This window comes from Dromiciops gliroides, chromosome 1 (assembly GCF_019393635.1).
Source record: "Dromiciops gliroides isolate mDroGli1 chromosome 1, mDroGli1.pri, whole genome shotgun sequence".
In the NCBI taxonomy this organism is placed as follows: Eukaryota; Metazoa; Chordata; class Mammalia; order Microbiotheria; family Microbiotheriidae; genus Dromiciops; species Dromiciops gliroides.
In genome coordinates, this window is record NC_057861.1 from 484,834,808 (window position 1) to 484,858,971 (window position 24,164).

The 24,164-nt window shown below is 37.6% G+C and overlaps 1 protein-coding gene across 4 annotated transcripts in view; it reads right to left on the reverse strand.

Moving 5' to 3' along the window:
- Positions 1–24,164, reverse strand: part of TDRD7 (tudor domain containing 7) — a 112,092-nt gene that overhangs the window by 73,676 nt on the left and 14,252 nt on the right. For 2 of the 4 annotated variants that reach the window (XM_043996678.1, XM_043997338.1), the window contains 3 exons: positions 9,655–9,867; positions 7,234–7,375; positions 5,944–6,136 (listed from right to left, as the gene is read on the reverse strand). In XM_043996678.1, the coding sequence (XP_043852613.1) occupies positions 5,944–6,136; positions 7,234–7,375; positions 9,655–9,861 (542 nt within the window). In that variant the 5' untranslated portion in view covers positions 9,862–9,867. Of the gene's footprint in view, positions 1–5,943; positions 6,137–7,233; positions 7,376–9,321; positions 9,344–9,646; positions 9,868–24,164 lie in introns of those variants that run through there. The other 2 variants (XM_043998737.1, XM_043998039.1) reach the window with 2 other exon arrangements.

Here is a 24,164-nt window from a genome sequence, read left to right on the forward strand (position 1 = left end):
GTAGAATCAAAGGATAAAATCATCATTGAAAGAATCCACCATGGGGCGGCTAGGTGGCGCAGTGGATAGAGCACCGGCCCTGGAGTCAGGAGTACCTGAGTTCAAATCCGGCCTCAGACACTTAACACTTACTAGCTGTGTGACCCTGGGCAAGTCACTTAACCCCAATTGTCTCACTAAAAAAAAAAAAAAAAAAAAAAAAAGAATCCAACAAACACCTCCTGAAAGAGACCCCAAAAGTAACACTTCAAGGAATATTGTAGCTGAACTCCAAAATTATCAGATGAAGGAGAAAATACTCCAAGCAGCCAGAAAGAAACCATTTAAATACCATGGAGCCACAATCAGGATTGCACAGGACCTGGCAGCTTCAACGTTAAAGGATCTCAGGGCTTAGAATGTGATATACAGGAAGGCAAAGGAGCTTTGATTACAACCCATGATCAACTACCCAGCAAAACTGATCATTCTCTTTCAGAGGAAAAGATGGACATTCAATGAACTAGGGGACTTCCAAGGCTTCCTGAGAAAAAGACCAGAACTGAACAGAAAATTTGATCTCCAAATACAAGACTCTAGAGTAATATAAAGAGGTAAACAAGGGGGAGAAAAGGGTTGTTCAATGATAAACTTCTTGAGTCCATATGAGGGAGGATAATACTTTTAACTCTTGAGATCTGTATCTCTGTAAAGGTATTGTTATTAAATCAACTTTGATGTGATGATATAAAGAAAGTTAAGGGGCGGGGGCAGCTAAGTGGCATAGTGGATAAAGCACTGGCCCTGGATTCAGGAGTACCTGAGTTCAAATGCAGCCTCAGACACTTGACTCTTACTAGCTGGGTGACCTTGGGCAAGTCACTTAACCCCTATTGCCCTGCAAAAAAACCCCAAAATCCAACAACAACAAGAAAGTTAAGGGGCATAATAAAAGAAGACTAGGAGGAGGAGAGGAAGGGAGAGGTAGAATGGGGTTAATTTTATCATATGAAGAGGCACAAAAAGAACCCATTACAATAGAGGGAAAGAAGGGAGGGGTGGGGGTTGTTGAGACCTTACTCTCATCAGATTTGGTTCAGGGAGGAAACAAAATACACTCCCATTTGTATAAAGAAACTTAGCTTACTCTTTAAGGAAAAAAAAAAGGGGGAATGGGCAAAAAGGTGGTATTGATAGAAGGGAGGGCACAAGTGGGGAAAAAGGGGCAAGAAAAAGAAGGGCAGCTGATAAAAGGGAGGCAGATTGAGGGAGGCAGTAGTCAGAAGCAAAACACTGGTCAAGTGGAATAGGGGGAAAGAAGGGAAAAAAGAGTACAAAGGGGAAAAGAAGATGGAGGGAAATAAACAGTTAATAATTTTAGCTGTGAATGAATGGGATGAACTCTCCCATAAAATGGAAGCGAATTGCAGAGTGGATTAAAAAACAGAATCCTACAATATGCTGTTTATAAGAAACACATTTGAACTAACCTAAACCAAAGTGGTATTTACATAATGGAAAGATTAAGTCAGATGAGAAAGATGTTGTGAGGGCTGAAATTTAACATACGGAGCATTAATTGGGTGACTTGCCGAAATATTGGGGTCCTGTAAATATGAGGGACCTTTAGGTTCAAAGCTCCCTCTCTCTCCTCTGAACTGCCCTTTTAGATATTTCTCCCAGGCCAATAAGAAAGGAGCCATACAGCTTTAATTCACAAAAGAATCAGATTTTATTACTTGGGAATTAATTAAACAACAAAGGTAAATTAATAAAAATCAAAGATAAGGAAATAGGAAAAAGAAATACAGAACTTCTCTTAACTCTAAACTTAGCCTATGTATTCCCCAGATCGTTTCCAATTAAGCTAATTCAAAGGAATTTAGGGTTTTCTGTGTTCACTCACAAAAACCTGGAAAGTCTACAGTTGCTCACACCACAGGAAAGGCAGAAGCCAGAGAGAGAGCTAGCATTCCGGAAGTGCCTCCGCCTCCCCTCAGGGAGCGTTCAATCTCCCTCCCTCAAAAGGGGAGGTCCTTCAAAAACTGCCTATGGAGAGTTCTCCTTCTGACCTCAGTAGCATACGTAACTTCAGGGTGGACCAGGTGTGGCCCCTCCCAAATGAAGCTAAAACTCCAATAATTTTTTACCACAAATAATTTTTACCACATCGTGAAGGCAGAATAGGCATTTCATAATAAAATAATCACAGGTAAGATTTCCAAAGGATTTTAAAGTTTCTAAAGCACTCTACATACACAGGGTGTCCAAAGAGTCCCAGTAAAGTCTGAAGCTTAACTAGCTGTTCTAATTTGATCTTCAATACAACTACATGAGGTAGGTGTCAACATTTCCAATTTACAGAGGAGGGAACTGAAGCTCAGCCAGGGTAAGTTGAGGGTTTGAGGCAGAACTCAAACCCAGGTCACCTGACCCTCAAGGCCAACTGTATCTATGCTATGCCCTGTGGTCTCCCTGTTATCTGCACAAACTTTTAAAAACAAGAGAGATTCAGTTCTGAGTTTGGGAAGTGTTAAATATGACCACATGCACCAAAACATACACACATCAGAAAAGAGTGGAAAAGGTTGAAACAAAAAGGTATAAGACTTATTATACTCTCTCCCTATCTTGTAATCAGGTATATTTGTTCTCTTTATAATGATTGTTTTATATATTTCCCAGTCACGTTGGGCGAAAGATCTGAGTAGTCCTCCCTAAATGGCCTCAAAGGATGCTCTCAGGACAATTTTGCAGAGGAAAGAGATGATGTCAGCAAGTGGGGAACCCCCTCAAAAAAGAAACAAGCGAAAGGACACCTTCCTTTGCCAATTAGCTTACTTTATTTACTAACATTCTGACTCATACATCCAACTTGTCTTCCCTCCTCCATTCCTCCAACCCCACCACAGACTGAGAAGACAATCAATCATGAGAAATGTCTCCATACATTTTTCCCTCTGTTGAAATAAGCATATGGTGGCAAAGATTTCTCTAGACTGAAGGAGGCTTGCCCTTGCTACAATATTTATCTGTTAAATTAATGGAGCTACTGGGATGCTTGATTTAGGCTCTAGGGCAACAAGGAAAAGCTAGTCAACAGACTCCCTCTTCTACCTCCAACCCAACTGCACTGCCATATTGTCTATTCCTTTTGTTGCTGTTTCCTTGCCCAAAAGTTGGATGCCCAAAAATGCCCAAAGTTGGGAGTGCAATGTTCCTTCCCTCCTTTCCCCCTCCCCCAATATCCCACCCCTTTCTACCTCCTATGAAGTTGAGGGATACAATAGGGAATAGGAGGAGCTGAGCTGTAACAATAACTTGGGCTTTTCTTTCTCTTTTTTGGGGGGTGAGGCAAAGGGGGTTATTAGTAAGTGTCAAGGGTCTGAGGCTGGATTTTAACTCAGGTCCTCCTGAATCCAGGGCCAGTGCTCTATCCACTGCATTGCCTAGCTGCCCTTCCTGGGCTTTTCTCTTAACCAAAGGTGATTAAGGTACAAAAAAAACTATTGCCACATCTATGTAGCCAGGAAAGAAAGGCTAAATAGATGAATATTCACAATAATAATTATTGAATTTTTAAATTAAGGCACAATAATGATGACTGCTCTTTTAATGTAATTACCAAGGAGCAATCTGAAAGAAACAACTGCCAAGTGATACATTAATTTTCAACAGAAAGAATAGCTCCAAAATGTTAAATAATGTTAATCCAGCATAATGGCAGCTTAATTGACCCTAAAATTAATATTCAGATGCTATAATGATGAGTACAAATATATTGTAATAATATATTACAATATAATTGTATGCACCATATGAAGATAAAATATATTCTTTGGTACAATTATAAGGAGCTAGAAACTTGATGCAATAAAACAAGGGTGGGGGGACTGTTATATAGTCTTGCCCCTTCTCCCACTTGTGCTTCTGTCTTATCCTTGCCATCCCAGGTTCCATGAAGAGCATTCCTACCAAACACAGGAAGAAAGGAGAACACCTTTCTCCTTTAAAGTTTATGGAATCATAACCATTCTATCTCATCTTCTTCTTGGCTGGGGGCCCTTGCTATGACAGAATGTGTGTGCACACAGAGGTTGATGCATAACCAAACAAGATGATTCAAAGAAGTTTTCAAACTTGAATAGACATCATCTACTCTAACTACCCCATCTTACAAAAGAAGAGACTCAGGTCCCTAAAATAATTTAGCTAGTTAGTATAACAGAACCCAGGTCTCCTAATTCCTAACCTATGCCCCTTTTCCTGTCTAGGCTTCTCCTACCGTCTCTATCCACACCCTTCCATGACAGAGAAACAGAACCTTGGGTCCTTTTCAACACATACCCAACATGGCAAATTTAGGGTGGTGTTTTCATTGTTTGAGCTGTATTTGTGGTATTTTGAATACTGCTACACCAGAACTAAAACTCTTTTCTACCTTTTTTTTTGGGGGGGGGCGGGGTAATGAGGGTTAAGTGACTTGCCCAGGGTCACACAGCTACTAAGTGTCAAGTGTCTGAGGTCAGATTTGAACTCAGGTCCTCCTGAATCCAGGGCCGGTGCTTTATCCACTGGGCCACCTAGCTATCCCCATCCCCCCCAATCATTTTTTTGCCCCCCCAATCATTTCTTAAGGAAAAATTTTTTTTGAGGGGCAATGGGGGTTAAGTGACTTGCTCAGGGTCACACAGCTAGTAAGTATCAAGTGTCTGAGGCCAGATTTGAACTCAGGTACTCCTGAATCTAGGACTGGTGCTTTATCCACTGTGCCACCTAGTTGCCCCTAGGAAACAATATTAAAATACCATCTTCTGTCACATTGAAAGGTAGTTGGATGTTTTCCCTCCATATTTATACATACAGAATTCTAATCTAGAAGACCATTATAATAAACTTTTATGTTTTAAAAACAGGCAGTTTTTGGTGACACAAAGGCAGGAAATTTTTGTTGTTGTTACTTTCTGCCTTTTTCTGGCTCATAAAGGGGATATTGTTGGCTCTGTCAGAAAGTTCTAGATACTGCTCAACAGACAAGACAAACTAGTTATGATAGCCTTGTACCCTCTCAGTAATCAAAAGCTGTTGCTTCTCTCCCTCTGTCTATGATCACAGGTACTAGGACATATATATTTAAAGGCAGGTTTAATGATGCTATGGAAAAGAGCATCTCAACTACTTGCCTTTATTTAGAAGAGTAATTATAGGTAAAGTTTTCATAAAAGTTGCACATTACATTAGGGTATTATTTTGAAACAACCTAGTCATTTCAACTAAAGATATATAAAGCACCGACAATTAAGATGAGAATCATGAAAAGGTATCTTTTTTTTTTATTTACAGAGGAAGCATTAAGTATTAGTTACACTGGCAAGAAGCTTGTTCCGGAACACAGTTAAATTGTAGGGTGTGGAAGAGACTAAAGTCCTAATTGATAGGCTATAACCTTGCTTATTTACTTGTTCAGGGTTAGTCCAACTGTAAGTATACCAGTTACTCAACAAAGAATTAGGAATTTATATTAAGGGCCTTATTACTACAAAGTTGCATTGCAAAAAAAAATCACTTATGAGTATGGATTGCAAGTGAATTCATAATGAAATAATTTGATAAGCATTTACCTCAAAAACGTAAAATTAGACTAGTTCAGCTAAATCTTTTATTTCAGGGTATCTAACAAACTCTAGAACAACTAGGAGGTGGATAGAGCACCAGGCCTGGCATCAGGAAAACTCATCTTCACGAGTTTCAGTTGGGCCTCAGACACTTACTAGCTGTGTGATCCTGTCACTTCACCCTGTTTGCTTCAGTGTCCTCATATGTAAAATGAGCTGGAGAATGAAATGGCAAATCACTCCAGTATCTTTGCCAAGAAAATTCCAAATGGGGTCATGAAGAATCAGATATGACTCCAAAATGACTGAACACACAACAAACTCTATGTATAAATAAATAGGTTAGTACCTATTTATCATCGTCACATGTCTCTGCATTGGCACGTCTCTGGACATTCCACTTCCAAGGGTAGGGGGCAAGGTATATGGTGAAGTTTCGTTAGCAGCCTTGACAACTTTTTCTCTTAAGAGTGTGGGTTTTTTGCTGTCTCTTTCAGACTCTGAAGAAAATCCTGGTTGTCTGAGTGTTGCTTTTGGTTTTCCTATAAAAGACAGACATATGGGATTGTATGAGCTTCTTAAAACTCAGGATTATGTTGTTCTCTTGCATTCAAACATGTTGAATATATAGATCCCCTAACTTTCAGGCTAACACACAAACTCCTCAACCTAACTAACATTTGAGGTCCTACCCTAACTAGCCGTTTCCCATACTTATTCTACTCCAGATCCCAGCATTCTTCCTCAGAGACACTAACTTCATTCCTGCCCCCATGCTATTCCCTGGTCTCCCAACTACTCCTATCACTGCTCCAGCTTGGCACTTGACTCTCCTCACTACTTAGCTTTTCCCAAAGAATTTTACTTATAAAAGGGCCAGGTGCCATATCAGGGACTGGGGATGAATACAAAGTAAAGTGAAGGAGTCTTGCCTCAAGGAGCTTATATTCTATTGGAAGAAACAACATGTGCACATGTAAGTATACACAAAATACAGGGATAAGGACCAAAATGGTCTCTCCAAGGTCATGCACAAAGTCAGCAGCAGCATGAGCACAAACCCTTCTTCTGCCTTCATCTCACTACACTGCTGTTCCTATTGAATATACTCTTTATCAGCAAGTCTGTGAGTTACTTGAGAATGTATCTTATATACATTTTTTTATTATCTTGAGTGACAGCATAAAATAAGTATTTAATAAATGCTATTTATCTCACATGCTCCATGCAATTCCAGATTTTGTAAAAAAAATACGTATATATGTATATGTTTTACTTCTTAAAAAGTTTATAATTTGCCAAATAAAATCTTATATTAGGAATCTTGAGTCAGTCTCTACTCCTCTGGCTGATGCCTTTTCCAGAAAGATAAAAGGCTTCATCCCCTACCTGGAGTTTTTTCTAATTTCTTTTATCAGAAATCAATCTTCAAAAAATCATTTCATCAAATGTAATTTGTAACAATTTTCAAATGGAAATACTAACTTCAGGCTTTTTTCTTTGAAATGGTACAAAACAAATGTTAACTGCCAGTTGGAATTTGAAAGTATTCATCTTGATCATGAATTCCTTTTCTATAGGATTAACTATCTGTAGACAAAGTCTGACGTTTCTACAACGTAAATTTCTACAAACTTACCTTCTAGGAAAAATGGCATGGTTTTCTTCACTCTCATTTGACAATTCACCTGCCTTCCTGTTTTTCTTTTTGAACTCCTCTGTCGTGCTACCAGTTGGGCAATCCGGGCTGTCTCTGTGCAAGCCACAGCATAGCAAGTTATCTGCTCATAGGAAGCAAGGAAAAAAGTTTAAGATTTAAAATTTCTTAGGAGTAAGTGAAACAAGTAGACCTCAGTAAAAGTATACAGATTATGTAATATTCTTTTTATTTACTCTCAATATTACTCCAGAAAAATATATTTTTCAGCATATTTAATAACCATCTTTCCCAAAAAGCTTCATTCATTTCATTTTTCACTTTCAGAATCAAATTACAATGTTGCTCTTCATATACAATGATAAAACTGCTGAATGGCTAGTAATAGAGACTATGGGTACATTGAATTTTTTTTTTCAATAGCAGTCATGGCTTTTTACTGATTTCTCTCTTTTTATCTGCTCCCCCTTGGAACACAGCTCTGCAAGACAGTACAATGGGACAATTTGTAGCCATGATACACAATGAAGCCAACTGTGTAGGAATAATGATGATAACAATAACAATAATAATAGCTAACACATAGGACTTTAAGGGCTGCAAAGCTCCTTATGTATGTAGTATATTATCTCATTTGATCCACACAACAACCCTGTTCAGTAGCTGCTGTGATTATTTCCATTTTACAAATGAGGAAACTGAGGCTGAGAGAGGTTATAATACAGAATGAGAGTAGGCCAATTTTGTCTCCAGTAGGCCCTTAACTTCTCGGGTACCAGTTATAAAGTCCATATATAATACCTACCACTTGGAAGGGAACTTCCCTCAGATATACTCGCTAGCTGCCAAGATCCATACATGTTCACATTACTTCCTATGCTTTGTCAGCTAATCTACTTTACTTTTCTGACTTTATACACTACCAACTTAAGCCTCAACAGTCCCATGACACAATCAAGTAAACTTAGGCTCACATTATGTACATTACACTTTTAAATTCATTTTAATTATTTTTTTTTTTTGCAGGGCAATGAGGGTTAAGTGATTTGCCCAGGGTCACACAGCTATTAAGGTCAAATTTGAACTCAGGTCCTTCTGAATCCAGGGCCAGTGCTTTATCCACTGCGCCACCTAGCTGCCCCTAAATTCATTTTAGAAATTAGTAGGGGGGTGATTTTAAAATTCTGACATCCACAAAAATGAAAAATTAACAATATCTTGATACTACTACTTATTACTTATCAACTGCCTTCTTCCTATCAAATCAAGAACAAAGGACAAAAGGCTCTAGATTGTGCTTTATGAGCTAATGACACACCCACCTTTTAGTTTGAACTCACTACTGAGTTCAAATCATGTGTTGAAAGCTATCAGTGACTCAAGTCATAAGCAAAAAAGACTGATGAAAAAGACTAAGTAAATTCTGTAGTATAGGATTTAAAACACTCATGTGATCTTAGCCAGCATTAACAGAAATAGCAGGCACAGAATGAAGAAAGTGGCAGTGCTACAGTATGTAGCCTGCTCTTGTCAGAATATATCCAAAGAGGAGGAAGTTACTTCTGGGCACCACATCTAAGAGACAATGGCAATCTGGCAAACCACAAAGATCTGTTAGGGCACTAGTTTTTTTTTAGTTTTAGTTGTTTTTTGTTTTTTTTTAGCCTGGATAAGAGAAGACTGAAGGTGAACAGGACAGTTGTCTTCAAATTTATGAAAGACTGTAAAAGAGGGTTAGACTTATTGCGTTTTGCCCTTCTGGACAGAATTGGAATTAAAGGATACAAATTACAGGAAAGAATATTAAGTCTCATTGTAGAAAAAATCCACATCCATGTGCTGAAAAATTATAGCTGTTCAAAAATGAAATGGGCTACTTCATGTAGCACCCATGGTGCCACATTTACCATATATAAAATGTGCTTATGGTCTCTGTCTGACATTTATTGGGGATGTTTTACAGGGAATTTGTGAATCTTAGAGTGAGTGTTAGACTAGACCATTATTTCCCAACACAAACTGTACTGCAGATCATTGTAAAATACATAAAAATTCTTAATCCTGGATCACCTTCAGTCAGTTCACTTTCAGCCTGCAATGTGAGAATGTTCCATCAGCTCAGGTTGTGAGGACCAGGAACAAAAGAAAAAGAGAAAGATAGTAGTAGAAGGAGGAGAGAAGAAAAGGAAGAGGACAACATTCATTTGGGGAAATTCACAGGTTTTTAAAATGTAATAACCTCTGAAGCAAATTTTATGAACTAGTAAATATTTGGATTGGAGGACCTCTGAGATTCCTTTCAACTCCTCAAGTCTATCAATGATTCTGTGGACTTTTGAGAAGTCAAGTTTTCATTTAATTTACATGGCATATATATGTATATATGTGCAATTACCTTCTTACCTCTCCAGATCTACTGATCTCTATTCTGACAACTGCTGGCACACTTCTCAGATAAGCCTCTAATGTAGGATATCCTAGCTGTTTGAATGGGATCCAATCACCAGTCAAGGATTTGTATTCCCCTTGTAAGCGGGGTAATGCTATTCCATTCTTATGGGATTGCAGAACAGCTCGAAGCATCTTTGCAACCAAGTCTGCTTCCAGCATCTTCACCTATAATTAAGTAGAAGAGAAATTCATTGCAACATGCTTCATCATTCTACAAATTTCAAATTATAAAGGAATTGAAACAAGTTGTAGAGCATAAAGGGCTTATACAGGATATTTAAACAATGGCTATTTTACCATTAGAACAAATGTCTTCTTGCTTTTGGGGGGGGGTGTCTGTCAATACTCCACTAGAGGATTGGAACACTATTTTGTACCTCTTCTCCTTTTACTTCAGCTGCTTTCACAAAAAAGAGGTGCTTCATATCAGGAGACAAAGGACAACCCCTTCTTGTTTTGGAGATGGTAATTTCATCTTCAGTCATGTGAAAGGGAAGAGACTCAGATGACTGGGTAAAGTCAGGGCGGAGCTGTAGTTTCATTGTCCATTATATTCTAAAGAAGCATATTCTAAATCCGCCCCCCCCATCATACACAATCTTGAGGATGTTCTGTTTTTGTGTTAATACCTTATAATACCTATTTACATCATGCCACCCCAGTTTACCCTAATATTGTAAGGAATCCTAAAGGGAGCCCAAAGCCCAAATTCCTAAAGGAAGCCAAACTCCAAGTAACTAAAAAACCATTCAGAGTTCACAGAAAATATATTAACCATATCTCTTTTTGCCATACCAGAGAGGTGAGGGGAGAGGATATTGTATTAGGGCTGAACGTTATATAAGCTGACATATGTGGTCACCATATTAAATATTTTTGTATTCTTTATCACAATGGAGGGGGTCTTCCTTCTGCCCCCCCTCCATCTTGACATGACTGTGATATAAAGACCTTTTACTTTGAAAATAGTATTTCAAGAACTTGTAAATTTTATCAGTATGTTTACACTTTTCCACCCCTTTCTTTAGCACTTTATATGATGGATACACCTTTCTTCAACACTCATCATAAACCCTCCAATCTAGAAGTCTGTGATAGTTCATCACACTGAAGTCAATCCAGTGATAAGCGTCTCTCTGAGCTTCACTAGGCTGGTACTCAGAAAAAAGGTAAATCCATCACTTGGCTCATACTTGGAGCCTTTCCATTTCTATTTATATAAAAGTGTATTTCTGGTTGTAATTTTAAAAAGAATGTATCTAGTCTCTAAATATATACACTGATACTTTAGTAGAATGAAGAACTGGTTTTCAAATAATACTCCAATACATCACTGTATTTCATGGATGTGGAATTTCTGCTAATGATGCAGATCACAATCTCTCTGTGCTTATCCAACCTGTGTAACTCTTATCAGTTTCTGTATGTAAGTTTAGATCCACCAAATTTACCAGAGATACTCTTTCTACTTTCGTGATATTACTCATTTGCTGAATCTTCATCCAGGTAATCTCTGATAACCCTAGGCTACGCCAGTCACAGACATTTGTCCAGGGCCCTTTTCTATACTTCTTCAATACTATTTCATTTGGTGATATCATCATTTCTCATGGATTCAATTATCATCTCTACACTGATGATTCTCAAATATATTTATTTAGCCTAACTTCTCTGCTCTAAGATTTTCACTCATATCTCCATATATCTCATAGATGTCTCAATATAGATACTATGTAGACATCTTAAACTCAACATGTCCAAAACTGAATTCATTATCTGCCTCCCCATATCATCTCCCTTCATAAGTTCCCTATTACTATTGATGGTACCACCATACTACTAGTTACCTAGGCTTGCAACCTACCTGTCATCCTAGACTTCACATTCTTTTTCACCAGCCATGTCCAATAACATCTCTCGCATATGCCAACTTTCATACTATCATCCCCATGGCATAAGACCTTATCACCTCATGTATGGATTATTGAAATGCCATCTTGGTTGGTTTCCCTACCACAAGTCTCTCCATACTCTACACTCTCCTTTACTCAGCTACCAAAATAATCTTCCTAAAATTCAAGTCTGACCATATCAAGCCCCCCCCCCACTCAATAAACACCAATGGTTCCATAACACCTCCAAGATCAAATATAAAATCCTCAGTTGGCATTCAAAGGCCATCATACTCTGCCCTGCATTACTTTTCTTTTTCTTTCTTTCTTTTTTTTCTTTTCTTTTTTTTTTTTGCAGGGCAATGAGGGTTAAGTGACTAGCTCAGGGTCACACAGCTAGTAAGTGTCAAGTGCCTGAGGCTGCATTTGAACTCAGGTCCTCCTGAATCCAGGGCCGGTGCTTTATCCATTGCGCCACCTAGTTGCCCCCCCATTACTTTTCAAGTCTTTTTACATGTTAGATCCCTCTACAATCCAATGATTCCCTCTTTCTTTCTTTCTGACATTCCTCACATATAACCCTCCATCTCCCAGTTCTAAACATTTTCACTGGCTGTATCCCCATACCTAGAGTGGTTTTCTTTATCATTTCTCCTGGCTTTCCTGGCATTTTTGATTCCCAATTTGAATCTTACAGTCTATTCAAAGTTTTTACTAATCCACTTTAATTCTAGTGCCCTTCTTCTATAGATTAGATTATATTATACTTATTCTTTATATAGCTTGTAGCCCATAGAAATTTGTGTTTTGTCATAATTCCTGGCATATAGTAGTACTTTAATAAATGTTTATTGACTGTATCTCCAAAAAATGTAACTGAGAAATGTTTAACAAAATAAATAAAAATATAGCACAACATAATGTGAATTTGTTCTTTTCTAAGTCAACATGTGATCCCACAGCTCCATTTCTATTTTGAGTTTGACACAATTGGTCTGCTTAACAGGCATTCTTCATCATTTAGTTTTTCTAGAGGAAGTGACAGGCCAAACTCTTTTGCTCAAATACAATATTACCTAAACTAGCCAAGTACTTCTTGAGGAGAGACTTTTGTTTCTATCTTTGTATCTTCAGTGCTTCAGCAGTGTCTGACCTAAAACTTTCGATACTTCAGTGGGTTAGATCTGTAATTTCATTTGTAATATAAGTATTTCTCCAGCAGCAAAGATTACAACTAATCAATGCCTAGTCCGAGTCCTTTATGAGACCACAGGTTTAGGAAGAAAGTACTTTAGAAGTTAACTAGTTCAAAGCCCTCATTTTACAGATAAGAAAGATGATGCCCAGAAGGTTAAGTGACTTTACAAAAGTCACATCTGTTAGTAGCGGAACCAGGAATCAAACTCGAGCTCTAGGATTCCAAATTTAGCAGCATAAACTGCTATTATCAACTCATACCTGAGCCATCAGAACCCTCATAATTTAGCCTCCCTGACTCTAATTATAAAAACAACGTAGATAGTTTACAAATTATTTCTCTATTCTATTCCATCCTTTAATCTTCACCAAAACTTGCTTTCATCAAGACCCACTCTGCTCAAAATTCTTCAGAGACTTTTACCATTGTCCCAGTATGAGTCACAGAATCTTAAGCTGAGAGAAAGGTAATACCTATAAGTTTATAGAGCTATATAGCTGGAAAGGACAGAAGAGGGCATCTAGTTCAACTCCTTCAACTTATCGATCAGTACTCTCAAGTGTCTTGTCTTAAGTAGCCATCTATCTTTGTTTCTTGCACATAACTTATTCACTCCTGCCACTGAGTTCTCACACATGTCATTTCCTCCAACTTGGAATATCCTCCAATATTTTCTCCCATCAAATTAACATAAGACCCTAAAAGACAATTACAGTTTTCTCTGTCTCCTCCATCAGACATATATGAGTTTATAAATTATAAAAGAGAACATCATTGTTGGCTTACATTAATAAGAACATTTTTAATGATTTAAAATATTTCTGTTAATGAATTTGCTTGGAAGTAGAATGTGCTTTTATTGATAAGCTCCCTAGCCACACATTAATTTCTGTTCAGATGATTATATCATTAAAATTATTTTAAGGTTAGGTACTGTGACCCATCTCTACGGTCCTTTCTAATTCAACAATTCCCTGATTCTATAATAATGGATGACTGATTCATAATTATGAAGGGAAACTAGTTTTTTTTTTTAAGGCAATGGGGGTTAAGTGACTTGCCCAGGGTCATACAGCTAGTAAGTGTCGAGTGTTTGAGGCCAGATTTGAACTCAGGTTCTCCTGAATCCAGGGCTGGTGCTCTATCCACTGTGCCACCTAGCTGCCCCAGGGAAACTAGTTTTTAAAATTTTTTCAACAATAGTTTACTTTTTTCCAACTACATGTAAAATTTTTTTAAACTTTTTAAAAAAATTGAGTTCCAGGGGCAGCTAGATGGCGCAGTGGTTAAAGCACCGGCCCTGGATTGAGGAGTACCTGAGTTCAAATCCGGCCTCAGACACTTGACACTTACTAGCTGTGTGACTCTGGGCAAGTCACTTAACCCCCATTGCCTAAAAAAAAAAAAAAAATTGAGTTCCAAATTTTCATTCCCTTCCTCTCTTCCCCCCTAGTTGAGAAGGCAATAAATTTGATATAAATTATACATGTGCAGTCATGCACATATTTCCATAATAGCCTATTGCAAAAGAAAACAAAAAAAAAAAATCCAAGAAAAAAAAGTTTTTAAAAAAGTATGTTTCAATCTGCATTTAGAATCCATCAGTTCTTTCTCTGAAGGTGGAAAGTATTTTTCATCATAGCCCCTTCAGAATTATCTCAGATCATTGTATTGCTTAGTCATTCATATAGTATGATAAGTCATTCACAGTTGATTATTGTACAATATTACTATTACTGTGTACAGTGTTCTGCTCACTTCACTCTACATGAATTCATGTAAGTCTATCCAGGTTTTTCTGAAAACATCCTGTTCATTATTTCTTATAGCATACTAGTATCTATCACGATCATATAACACAACTTATTCAGTCATTCCCTAATTGATGGGCTTCCTCTCAATTTCCAATTCTTGCCTACCACAAAAAGAGCGGCTATAAGTATTGTTGTACAAATAGTCCCCCCCCCCCTGCCAAACTTCTGATCTTTTTGGGATACAGGCCTAGTAGTGATATTTCTGGATCAAAGTATATGCACAGTTTGATTGACCTTTGGTCATGGTTCCAAATTGCTCTCCAGAATGGTTGGATCAGTTCACAATTCTACCAACAATGAATTAAAATGTCCCAATTTTCCCATATCCCCTCTAAAATCTATCATTTTCCTTTTCTGCCATATGAGCCAATCCGATAAGTATGAGTTGGAATCTCAGAAGTGTTTTAATTTGCATTTCTCTAATCAATAGTGATTTAGAGCATTTTTTATGACTATTCCTTCATCTGAAAACTGCTTGTTCAAATCCTTTGACCATTTATCAATTGGAGAGTGACTTGTATTCTTATAAATCTAGTTCAGTTCTCTATATATTTGAGAAATGAGGTGTTTATCAGAGACACTTTCTGTGAAAATTTCCACCAGATTTCTGCTTTCCTTATCATCTTGCCTGCATTTGTTTGGTTGGTACAAAACCTTTTAAATTCAATATACTCAAAATTATCCATTTTAGATCGCATAATGCTATTTTTTGTGGGGTCATACATTCTTCTCTGACAGGTCTGACAAGTAAACTATTTTATGTTCCCCCAATTTGCTTATGGTATCGCCCTTTATGTCTAAATCATGTACTCAGTTTCATCTTATCATCGTATGAAATGTTGTTCTATACCTAGTTTTTGCCATACTGTTTTTCAGTTTTCCCAGCAATTTTTGGCAAATAGTGAATTCTTGTCCCAAAAACTGGGGTCCTTGGGTTTATCAAACACTAGATTACTATGGTCATTTACTACTGAGTTTTGTGTGCCTAATCTATACCACTGATCCACCATTCTATTTCTTAACAGTACCTGATTGTTTTGATGATTACCACTTTATAATATATTTTGAGATCTGGTATGGCTAGGCCAACCTTTCTTCACTTTTCACCTCCTTAATTCCCTTGATATTCTTCATCTTTTATTTGTCCAGATGAACTTTTAAATTTTTTTCTAGATCTATAAAATAATTTTGGGCAGTCTTATTGGTATGGCACTAAATAATTAATTTAGGTAGAATCGTCATTCTTATTATATTGGCTCAGCCTACCCATGAGCAATTAGTATTTTTCCAATTGTTCAGATCTAATTTTGTATGAAAAGTGTTTTAAATAGTGTTTATATAATTCCTGAGTTTGTCTTAGAAGGCAGACTTCCAAGTATTTTGTATTGTCTGTAGTTATTTTAAATGGACTTTCTTAAACAGGTCATCAGTGAGCTCCCTAAGAAAAATGAGATAAGTAAAAGGCCCTTCCCCAGTTAGGTATAGCTATTTAATACCCAGCAGCTTTTATGGAGAGCCACATGCTGGGTACTGCAGAGAGAGGAACCAGAGCAGGAAGAGTGTAGCTTAGACCTCTTGATATCTTTTGCTTTCTAGGGAGCTTATACTTTAGTTGCCAATGAGACATGTATTAATGAAAACTAAATTATAGTTCAAAGCAGGTTTTATTTTATCTCACTTTTGACATTTTTATTTATAGTTTTGAGTTCCAAATTTTATCCCTCCTTCCCTCCCTCCTCTCGTCACTCTGCAAGGTGGGGTAAGGCAATCAGATATAGGTTATACATGTACGATTACATAAAACATTACCATAGTAAAACATTACCGTATTTGTCATTTTGTACAAAAAAAAACTTGAATAAAAGAAAAAAATTAGTGGAAAATAGCACACTTCAGTCTGTGTTCAATAAATATCAGTTCTTTCTTTGGAGATGGGATAATGTTTCATCAATAGTCCTTTGAGATTGTCTTGGATCATTGTTTTGCTGAGAATAGTTAAGTCATTCACAGTTCTTTATCAAACGATATTGCTGTCTCTATGCACGTTTTCTTGATTCTGCTCTCTTCACTATACAACAACCCATATAAGTCTTTACAGGTCTTTTTGAAATCATCCTGCTTGTCATTTCTTATAGCACAATAATATTCCATCACAATCATATACCACAGCTTGTTTAGTCATTCCCCAGTTGATGGGAATTCCTTTGATTTCCAATTCTTAGCCACCACAAAAATATCTGCTATAAATATTTTTGTACAAATAGGTCTTTTTCTCTTTTTGGAGATGTCTTTGGGATATAAGCCAAGCAGTGGTATTGCTGGATCAAAGGGTATGCACAATTCTATAGCCCTTTGGTCATAGTTTCAAATTGCTCTCCAGAATGGTTGGATCTTTTCACAACTCCACCAATGGTGGATTAGTGTCCCAGCTTTCCCACATCCCCTCCAACATCCAATATTTTCCTTTTTTGTTATATTTTCCACTCTGATAGGTGTGAGGTGATACCTCAGAGTTGTTTTAATTTGCATTTCTCTGATCAGTAGTGATCTAGAGCAATTTTTCATATGATTATAGTTTTGACTTCTTTGTCTGAAAACTGCCTGTTCATATTCTTTGACCATTTACCAATTGGGGAATGACTTGCATTTTTATAAATTTGACTTATTTCTCTGTATAATTGAGAAATGATGCCTTTATCAGAGATATTAGTTTCTTGTGTGTGTGTGTGTGTGTGTGTGTGTGTGTGGCAGTTGGAGTTAAGTGACTTGCCTAGGGTCACACAGCTAGTAAGTGTTAAATGTCTGAGGCCAGATTTGAACTCAGGTCCTCCTGACCCCACGGCCAGTGCTTTAACCACTGCACCACCTAGCTGCCCCAGAGATATTAGTTTCAAAAATTCTTTTGCAGTTTTCCAAAGTAGTGTTTAGTTAAATAACAAAATATTTATTTAGAAGTGATAGTGTAGAGAACAACATGGCCTGAAATAGGAAAATTTTATGTAATAAATAGGGCTTGAAGTGGGGTTTCACAGATGGGCAAATGTCAAATAAGTAACAAGAAAAATGGATGTTATATGGGAAAAGCAGCATGAAGAGAAGAATGGAGGAATAAGTATGAAATGTTCAAGGGGGAATAAAGAGGCCAGTATGTGGCAGAATGTGATTTATGCAGTGGTAAAAAGAGTTATCCCCAGGAGACTCAGGTCTTCCTAACTACGGGCAGCTAGATGGCACAGTGGGTAGAGCACAGGGCTTGAGTCAATAAGACCTGAGTTCAAATTTGGCCTTGGATACTTACTAGCTGTGTGACTGTGGGTAAGTCACTTAATTTGTCTCCATTTTCTCATCTGTAAAGTGAGCAAGAGGAGGAAATGGCAAGCCACTTCCATATCTTTGCCAAGAAAACCCCAATTGGAGTCATGAAGATTTAGACCTGATAGAAATGACTGAACAAACTTCCTGACTGTGGTGACCTATTAAGATAGCCAATGTGGGGGCCTGGGAGAAGACTGATCTTATTGATACTAAAAGGGAAACTTGAACAGATTAATGCAACAGGCTAGGGAAGAAAATAAGTCCAACTGTAGGTATAAAGTTTATATATAAGTATCCTGTAGATATCAGGAAAGATATAACACTGGAGTAGAGGTTGGGAGGTGTAGGTAGAAGAATCTGAAAATAGACTGGGAGTACTCTATATACACTAAAAAACAGAACTGTGCCTTGGAGTGGGAGATGGGAACACAGTATTCATCTTTACATAAAGGCTACATGAATACTTGTCAATATGCTGTAAAGGGGATTCCTTTTCAGGTATAGGTTATACTAAATGCCCTCTGAGATCTTTCATCATTGTACAAAGGAAAGAGTATTATTCTGAGCCAGCTCTTTCAATATACTGATGAGGAAAACTAAGGTGAAGAGAAGCTATGTGGGATGGTGGGTAGAATGCTGACCTTCGAGTCAGGAAGTTCAAATTCTGCCTCAGACACTTTAGTCAGGGGACTCTGGGCAAGTCACTTAACCTCACTTAGCCTCAGTTTTCTCATTAGTAAAATAGAGATAATAGTAGTTATCTCACAAAAATCTTTGAAAAGTACTCTACAAAACTTCAAAGTACTATATACATGCTATCATTATCATCTCCATCATCACTGCCATCATCACTACTCTCTGTCATTTTTAGCCAAGGTCACAAAACTAGTTGGTGGAAGAACTAGGTGAGAACCTACATTTTATGAGGCCTAATCATGAACCTCTTTATATTTTCAGCTATGACAAAGTAGGTCCAAAGAATTTCCTAAATAGGCTCTCTATGGGAAAACTTTTCCAAGGCTACTCAAAGCAACACTGTGGGGAAAAGATTTCCTTAAGTGACCTCAAGAACAGGGTATTTTCAGACAGACTAATGCATTATTGTTCGAGTTGTGAATTTGTACACCCATTCTGGAAGGCATTTGGAACTGTGCAAAGAAAGGGGCTAAAATGCCCATATACTTTGACCTAAAGATTCCACTGCTAGGGATATATCCCAAAGAGGTAACTGAAAAAAAAGGTTCCAAATATTTATACCAGCAAAATATTTATAGCAGCACTTTTTGTTATACAAAGAACTAAAAATAAAGTTATTGGCTTCTGATTAAGGAACAGCTAAAATAAACTGTGGTAGATGAATGTAATGAATAATTATTGTTCAGTTCTTCAAGACCCCATGAAGCATAGCCTGCCAGGCCTTTCTATCCTCTGCTATAGGGAGGATAGCTATGATGTCCAAAATCTACTAAAATCTAATGAGTGGTTGCCTTAAATTAGAAGCTTTAGCATGAGTTTAGACTTTTAAGTATTTATTAAAAAATATTAGGGGTTAGTAAAGAGAAACACATGGATAAAAAATTAGATCTGTCTGCTCTCTCCCTAATCTGCTTCCCTTGCTGCCCAGCTGAAGTCTCCAACCCAAAAAGAGACCCCTCCTCAGGGGTTTCTTCCTGAAGCCTCCTGCAAAACAGGAAACAGGGCCATCCACACACACAGCTCCAAGCTAATTGGCTGGTAACACTGATTGACATAACAGGCGGTTATATAGATGTAAGTTCTGGATGCTGGGGAGCTTCTGGACGCTAAAGTCACATGGTTTCTTTTCACAGCAGAGCTTCCCTGCAATAGCTTTCTCAACAGGTTGGTGTACTTTCAATTTTCACAGTCCCCCCTGTGCTTCATGTGAAGAAATAGTGTTTCCTCACATAAAGCAATAATGTTATAGATGCTTATGACTAAGTAAAGGGAATGAAAAGAGAGAAAAAAGAAATTTAACAACGCATTGACAAAGGCTAAAGTGGGGCACTCCCCTATTAGCAGGTAGACATCACAAACAGAAAAACTAAAGGGGGCACTCCCCTTTAGTAAATGGACATTATAAACAATGTATACAATGTGGAAAAGGAAAACAGGAAAATGTCCATTTAAGTCTTTGGAAATCTTTTCTCAGATGATTCTTGAGATGTCCTCTGGGTGTAGTTGTGTAGTTGTGGAATGTCTTTCAGGTATGGATATGTGGATACTGGTAATCAGCCAGGAAAATTTCCTACAAAATTGAGCTTAACACAACTTTAAATAGCTTTGCTAATAATCAATTCAAACAATAAAAGTTCAAAAAAAGTCTAAGGAAATTCAGAATCTAAGTTGTTACACATGAAACATATAAAAACAAAAATGGAAACATTCTCTAAAACTTAATATTACTACGCTCTCCAAGTTTACATTTGCTGTTTCCATGATACTATGTATCTCATCCTTTGCAGTCCCCTTCTCCTTTAGCCTTTAATGTTTCCCAACTTCAAGGTCTTTTCTACTGAGTCCTGTCTTCTCATCACATGAAGTATTTAAGTTTCAGGAGTATTACTATGTTTAAGAAATTACAAGCATGATTAATACAGAGAAGCATAGACATATTTAAATGAACTGATGCATAATAAAGTAAGTGGAATGAGGAAACCAATATACACAATGACTGTAATAATGTACACAGAAAGAACAATCACAAAACCACTTAAGTGAATGTTTGGAAATGATGAAGAATCAGCTTGGCCCTAAGGAAGAAATACAAGAACACAATTCCTTTGCAGAAGTAGGGAGAGGGATATACAATGGCATTACATATAACTTTTTTTTTTCAGTGTATTGATTGGTTTTGTTGAATTTTCTTTTCTTCTTTTAAAAAAATTCTTTGTCATAAGACATGGTTTTCTGGAAGGAGGAAGAGGGATTGACAGGGAGCAGTTGATGTGTATTTGGGCAATGTAAAAATAAAAAATATTAACAAAATCAATTTTTATATAAGGAACATGGCATTTACCCTTCAATCCTCATGAAACACCCCTTTGAAAGGGTGCTTCTTTATTTCAGCATCCTCAGGAGACCACTTAATGTACAAAACCAATTTTATCATTGTTTGTGAATAATAACAATATAGCAATGGAAACTGAATGCTGTGGAATAATAACCACCAAGTATGGCTCCCAAGAAAAGATATAAAAGATATAAGAAGGCACTGCCTCATCTCCCCCACCCCAAAGGGGGAGATTACTGGCATGGCACACTGCATATTGTTATTGTTCAATTGTTTCACTTGTGTCTGACTCTTTGTGACTCCATTTGGGGTTTTCTTGGTAAAGATACTGCAGTAATTTGCCATTTCCTTCCTCAGTTCATTTCATATTTGAAGAAACTGAAGCAAAGAGGGTTAACTGACTTGCCCAGGGTCATAAGTGCCTGAGGCCACATTTGAATTCATGAGGTTGAGTCTTTCTGACTCCAGGCCTAGACTCCTAATCACTACACCACCTAGCTGCCCCAATACAGATACTTTTTCTATATGTTGGTTAATTTTGCTGAACTATTATTTTTCCTCTTTTTTATACTTTGTTATAAAAGGGGAAAACATTGAGAAATGTGGGTGATTTAAAAACCAAGAGAAAAAAAAATTTAAAAAGAAAAGAGGGGGGCAGCTAGGTGGCACAGTGGATAGAGCACCAGCCCTGGAATCAGGAGGACCTGAGTTCAAATCCAGCCTCAGACGCTTGACACTTACTAGCTGTGGGACCCTGGGCAAGTCACTTAACCCCAACTGCCTCACCAAAATACAAACAAAAAAAAAAAAAAAAAGAGAAAGGAGGCTCAGATAAAGTGTTATAGACCATATGTATATATGTGTTTGTGTGTGTGTGTATACATATATATTTATTTATGTTTACCTAGGAGTTTCCCTTTAAAAAATTAAGCAAGTATTTTTTTATTCAGTTGTGTATGATTTTTTGTGACCCACAGACTATAGGGTTTTCTTGGCAAAAATACTGGAGTGGTTTGCCATTTCCTTCTCCAGTGGATTAAGGCAAAAGGAGGTTAAGTGACTTGCCCAGGGAAGTAAGTGTCTGAGGCCACATTTGAATTCAGGTCTTCTTGACTCTGAGATAGGATTCTATCCATTGAGCCACCTAGTTGTCTCCTAAGCAAGTTATTTGCTGACCAATGACAATGTGCCTTTTAACCTTGACCTCAAAAAGAATTCATAATCTAGCTGGGGAGACAAGCTTAATACTCCTAAACAATTTAGAGGACGCTACAAGATGGAATAATTAAAGAGCTAAATTGCATAGTATATTGGTATATAAAAGTGAGAAGGAGATCAAAGAGGGCCAGGAAACCTATTTAAAGATGTTTACTTGAAGTAGGGAGGAAAGTTAATAAATATATAGATGAAAATGAGGAAAGAAACAAAAGAAAGCAACAAGCTCAATATGTGGAAAGCAAGGAGTCCAACATGGCTGGGGGGTGAGGTGGAAGGATGTCCATTGGGAATAGTGGGAAGTGTAGGTGGATAAATAGAAGAGGGGCAGTATTACTGGATGGACTTGAGAGGGATGAAAGGGTCTATAGACCAAGAATTTAACTATGAAACCACTGTTGTAATCTAGGTGCTGGTTGATTAGGGTCTGTGCTAGGATGATGGGATAGAATATTGACAGGACTTTATAACATCCAGTAAGCAGGTAGAGGAGAGAGAACAGTGTAAAGTGAGTCCAGAATTTGAGTCTGCAGGATTCAGAGAAATTGTTTTTTCTGGCTAATGCCTCTCTCTGCTCCCCATACTATTCATTACCCAACAGTGAGGCCAAGCTCACTCAAGATTGGTTTTCAGTAGAGTAAAAGAAGGATAAATGTAGCCAAAAGAGAAAGGGAAAACTCTCTTAAAATGAAGTCCTTCTAATAACTTCTGGTGTCATGTGACATGTGTCTGTTTTCTCTGTCCTGCTGTCCTGCTGTCCTGCTCTCTAAGGCCCTATGAATTCCTGATCATCTGACCATCTGACTCATTCTTGCTCTTGAATCTCCTTTAGCTCCTCTGGTACCTATTTGCATGGACTTTGTACATCTCATTAACCCAACCCTCTGGTATTTATTTTGATTTCCACTGCTCACCTGGCAAGTGAATGGCTAATCCCAATATTCTTGCATTTTCTGTGTGCCCTGCTTCCTCTTGGCAAGAATTCCATTTAATTCTTGTATTTCCCCCCCCCCCCCAGTCTCAGTACAGTGTAAGAGGTGGTACTACTAAGAGAGAGACAGCTAAGTTTGATGGGAGAAGGGGATGATGATGAGTTCAGTTTTGAGAACACTGAGTTTGGAGTATCTAGTAAGGGTTTAGAGATAGTAGACTGAAACTCAAGTAGATGAATAACTGATATAAACAAGGTTGTACTTTCAGTTCTGCCCTGGGCAGCTAGCTTGTTTGCATCTCTTTATAATGCTCTGGAATGCTGATTTCTAGCTGGGGGGGGGGGGAATGAGGAAAACAGGGGCAAGGAGACAGACAGACAAAAAAAAAGAGGAGAGAGAACTTCCCAGTTCCTATTTGGTAGGGATTCTATTTTTTATGTGTCATGGCCCACTCTGGCAGTCTAGTGAAGCCAATGGACCCTTTCTCAGAATGCTGTTTTTAAATGAATAAAATAAAATACGTAGAATTACAAAGGACATCAATAATACTGATATACAGTTATCAGAATATTTTTAAAAAACAAATTCAAGGAACCAAGTAAGAACAATTGCTATAGAGTAACATAAGTTATCCTTCTCTAGACCTGTGATCAGTGAATGTTCTGCTTGTTCTAAGAGCACCACAGAAACTCTAAGATCAACAGCTCCAGCAAAATCTCATCCAGCTCCACATTTTCTGGTCATCCAGTGACCACCACCAAACCAATAACTTCTCAAGCTGAACCCCAACTCTATCCTGCAGCAGTTTATCCAACACTTACAAACTTCTCTAGATACTATAAAAACAGTAGTAGTTCATGTCTCATAACTTCAACCATATGTAATTAACACAATACTAGGCAGCATTACTTCTTCATCTATGCTTGTCCAAGAGTTATGACACACACAGCATACACCCTATATTTCAAAAACGTGTGGGGTCACCTTTGCCATGATACAGAAGAGGATAGTTCAATATCTCCCTCTTGGTAGCTGGTGGGTCAGGCCAGCACACATATATCCTGG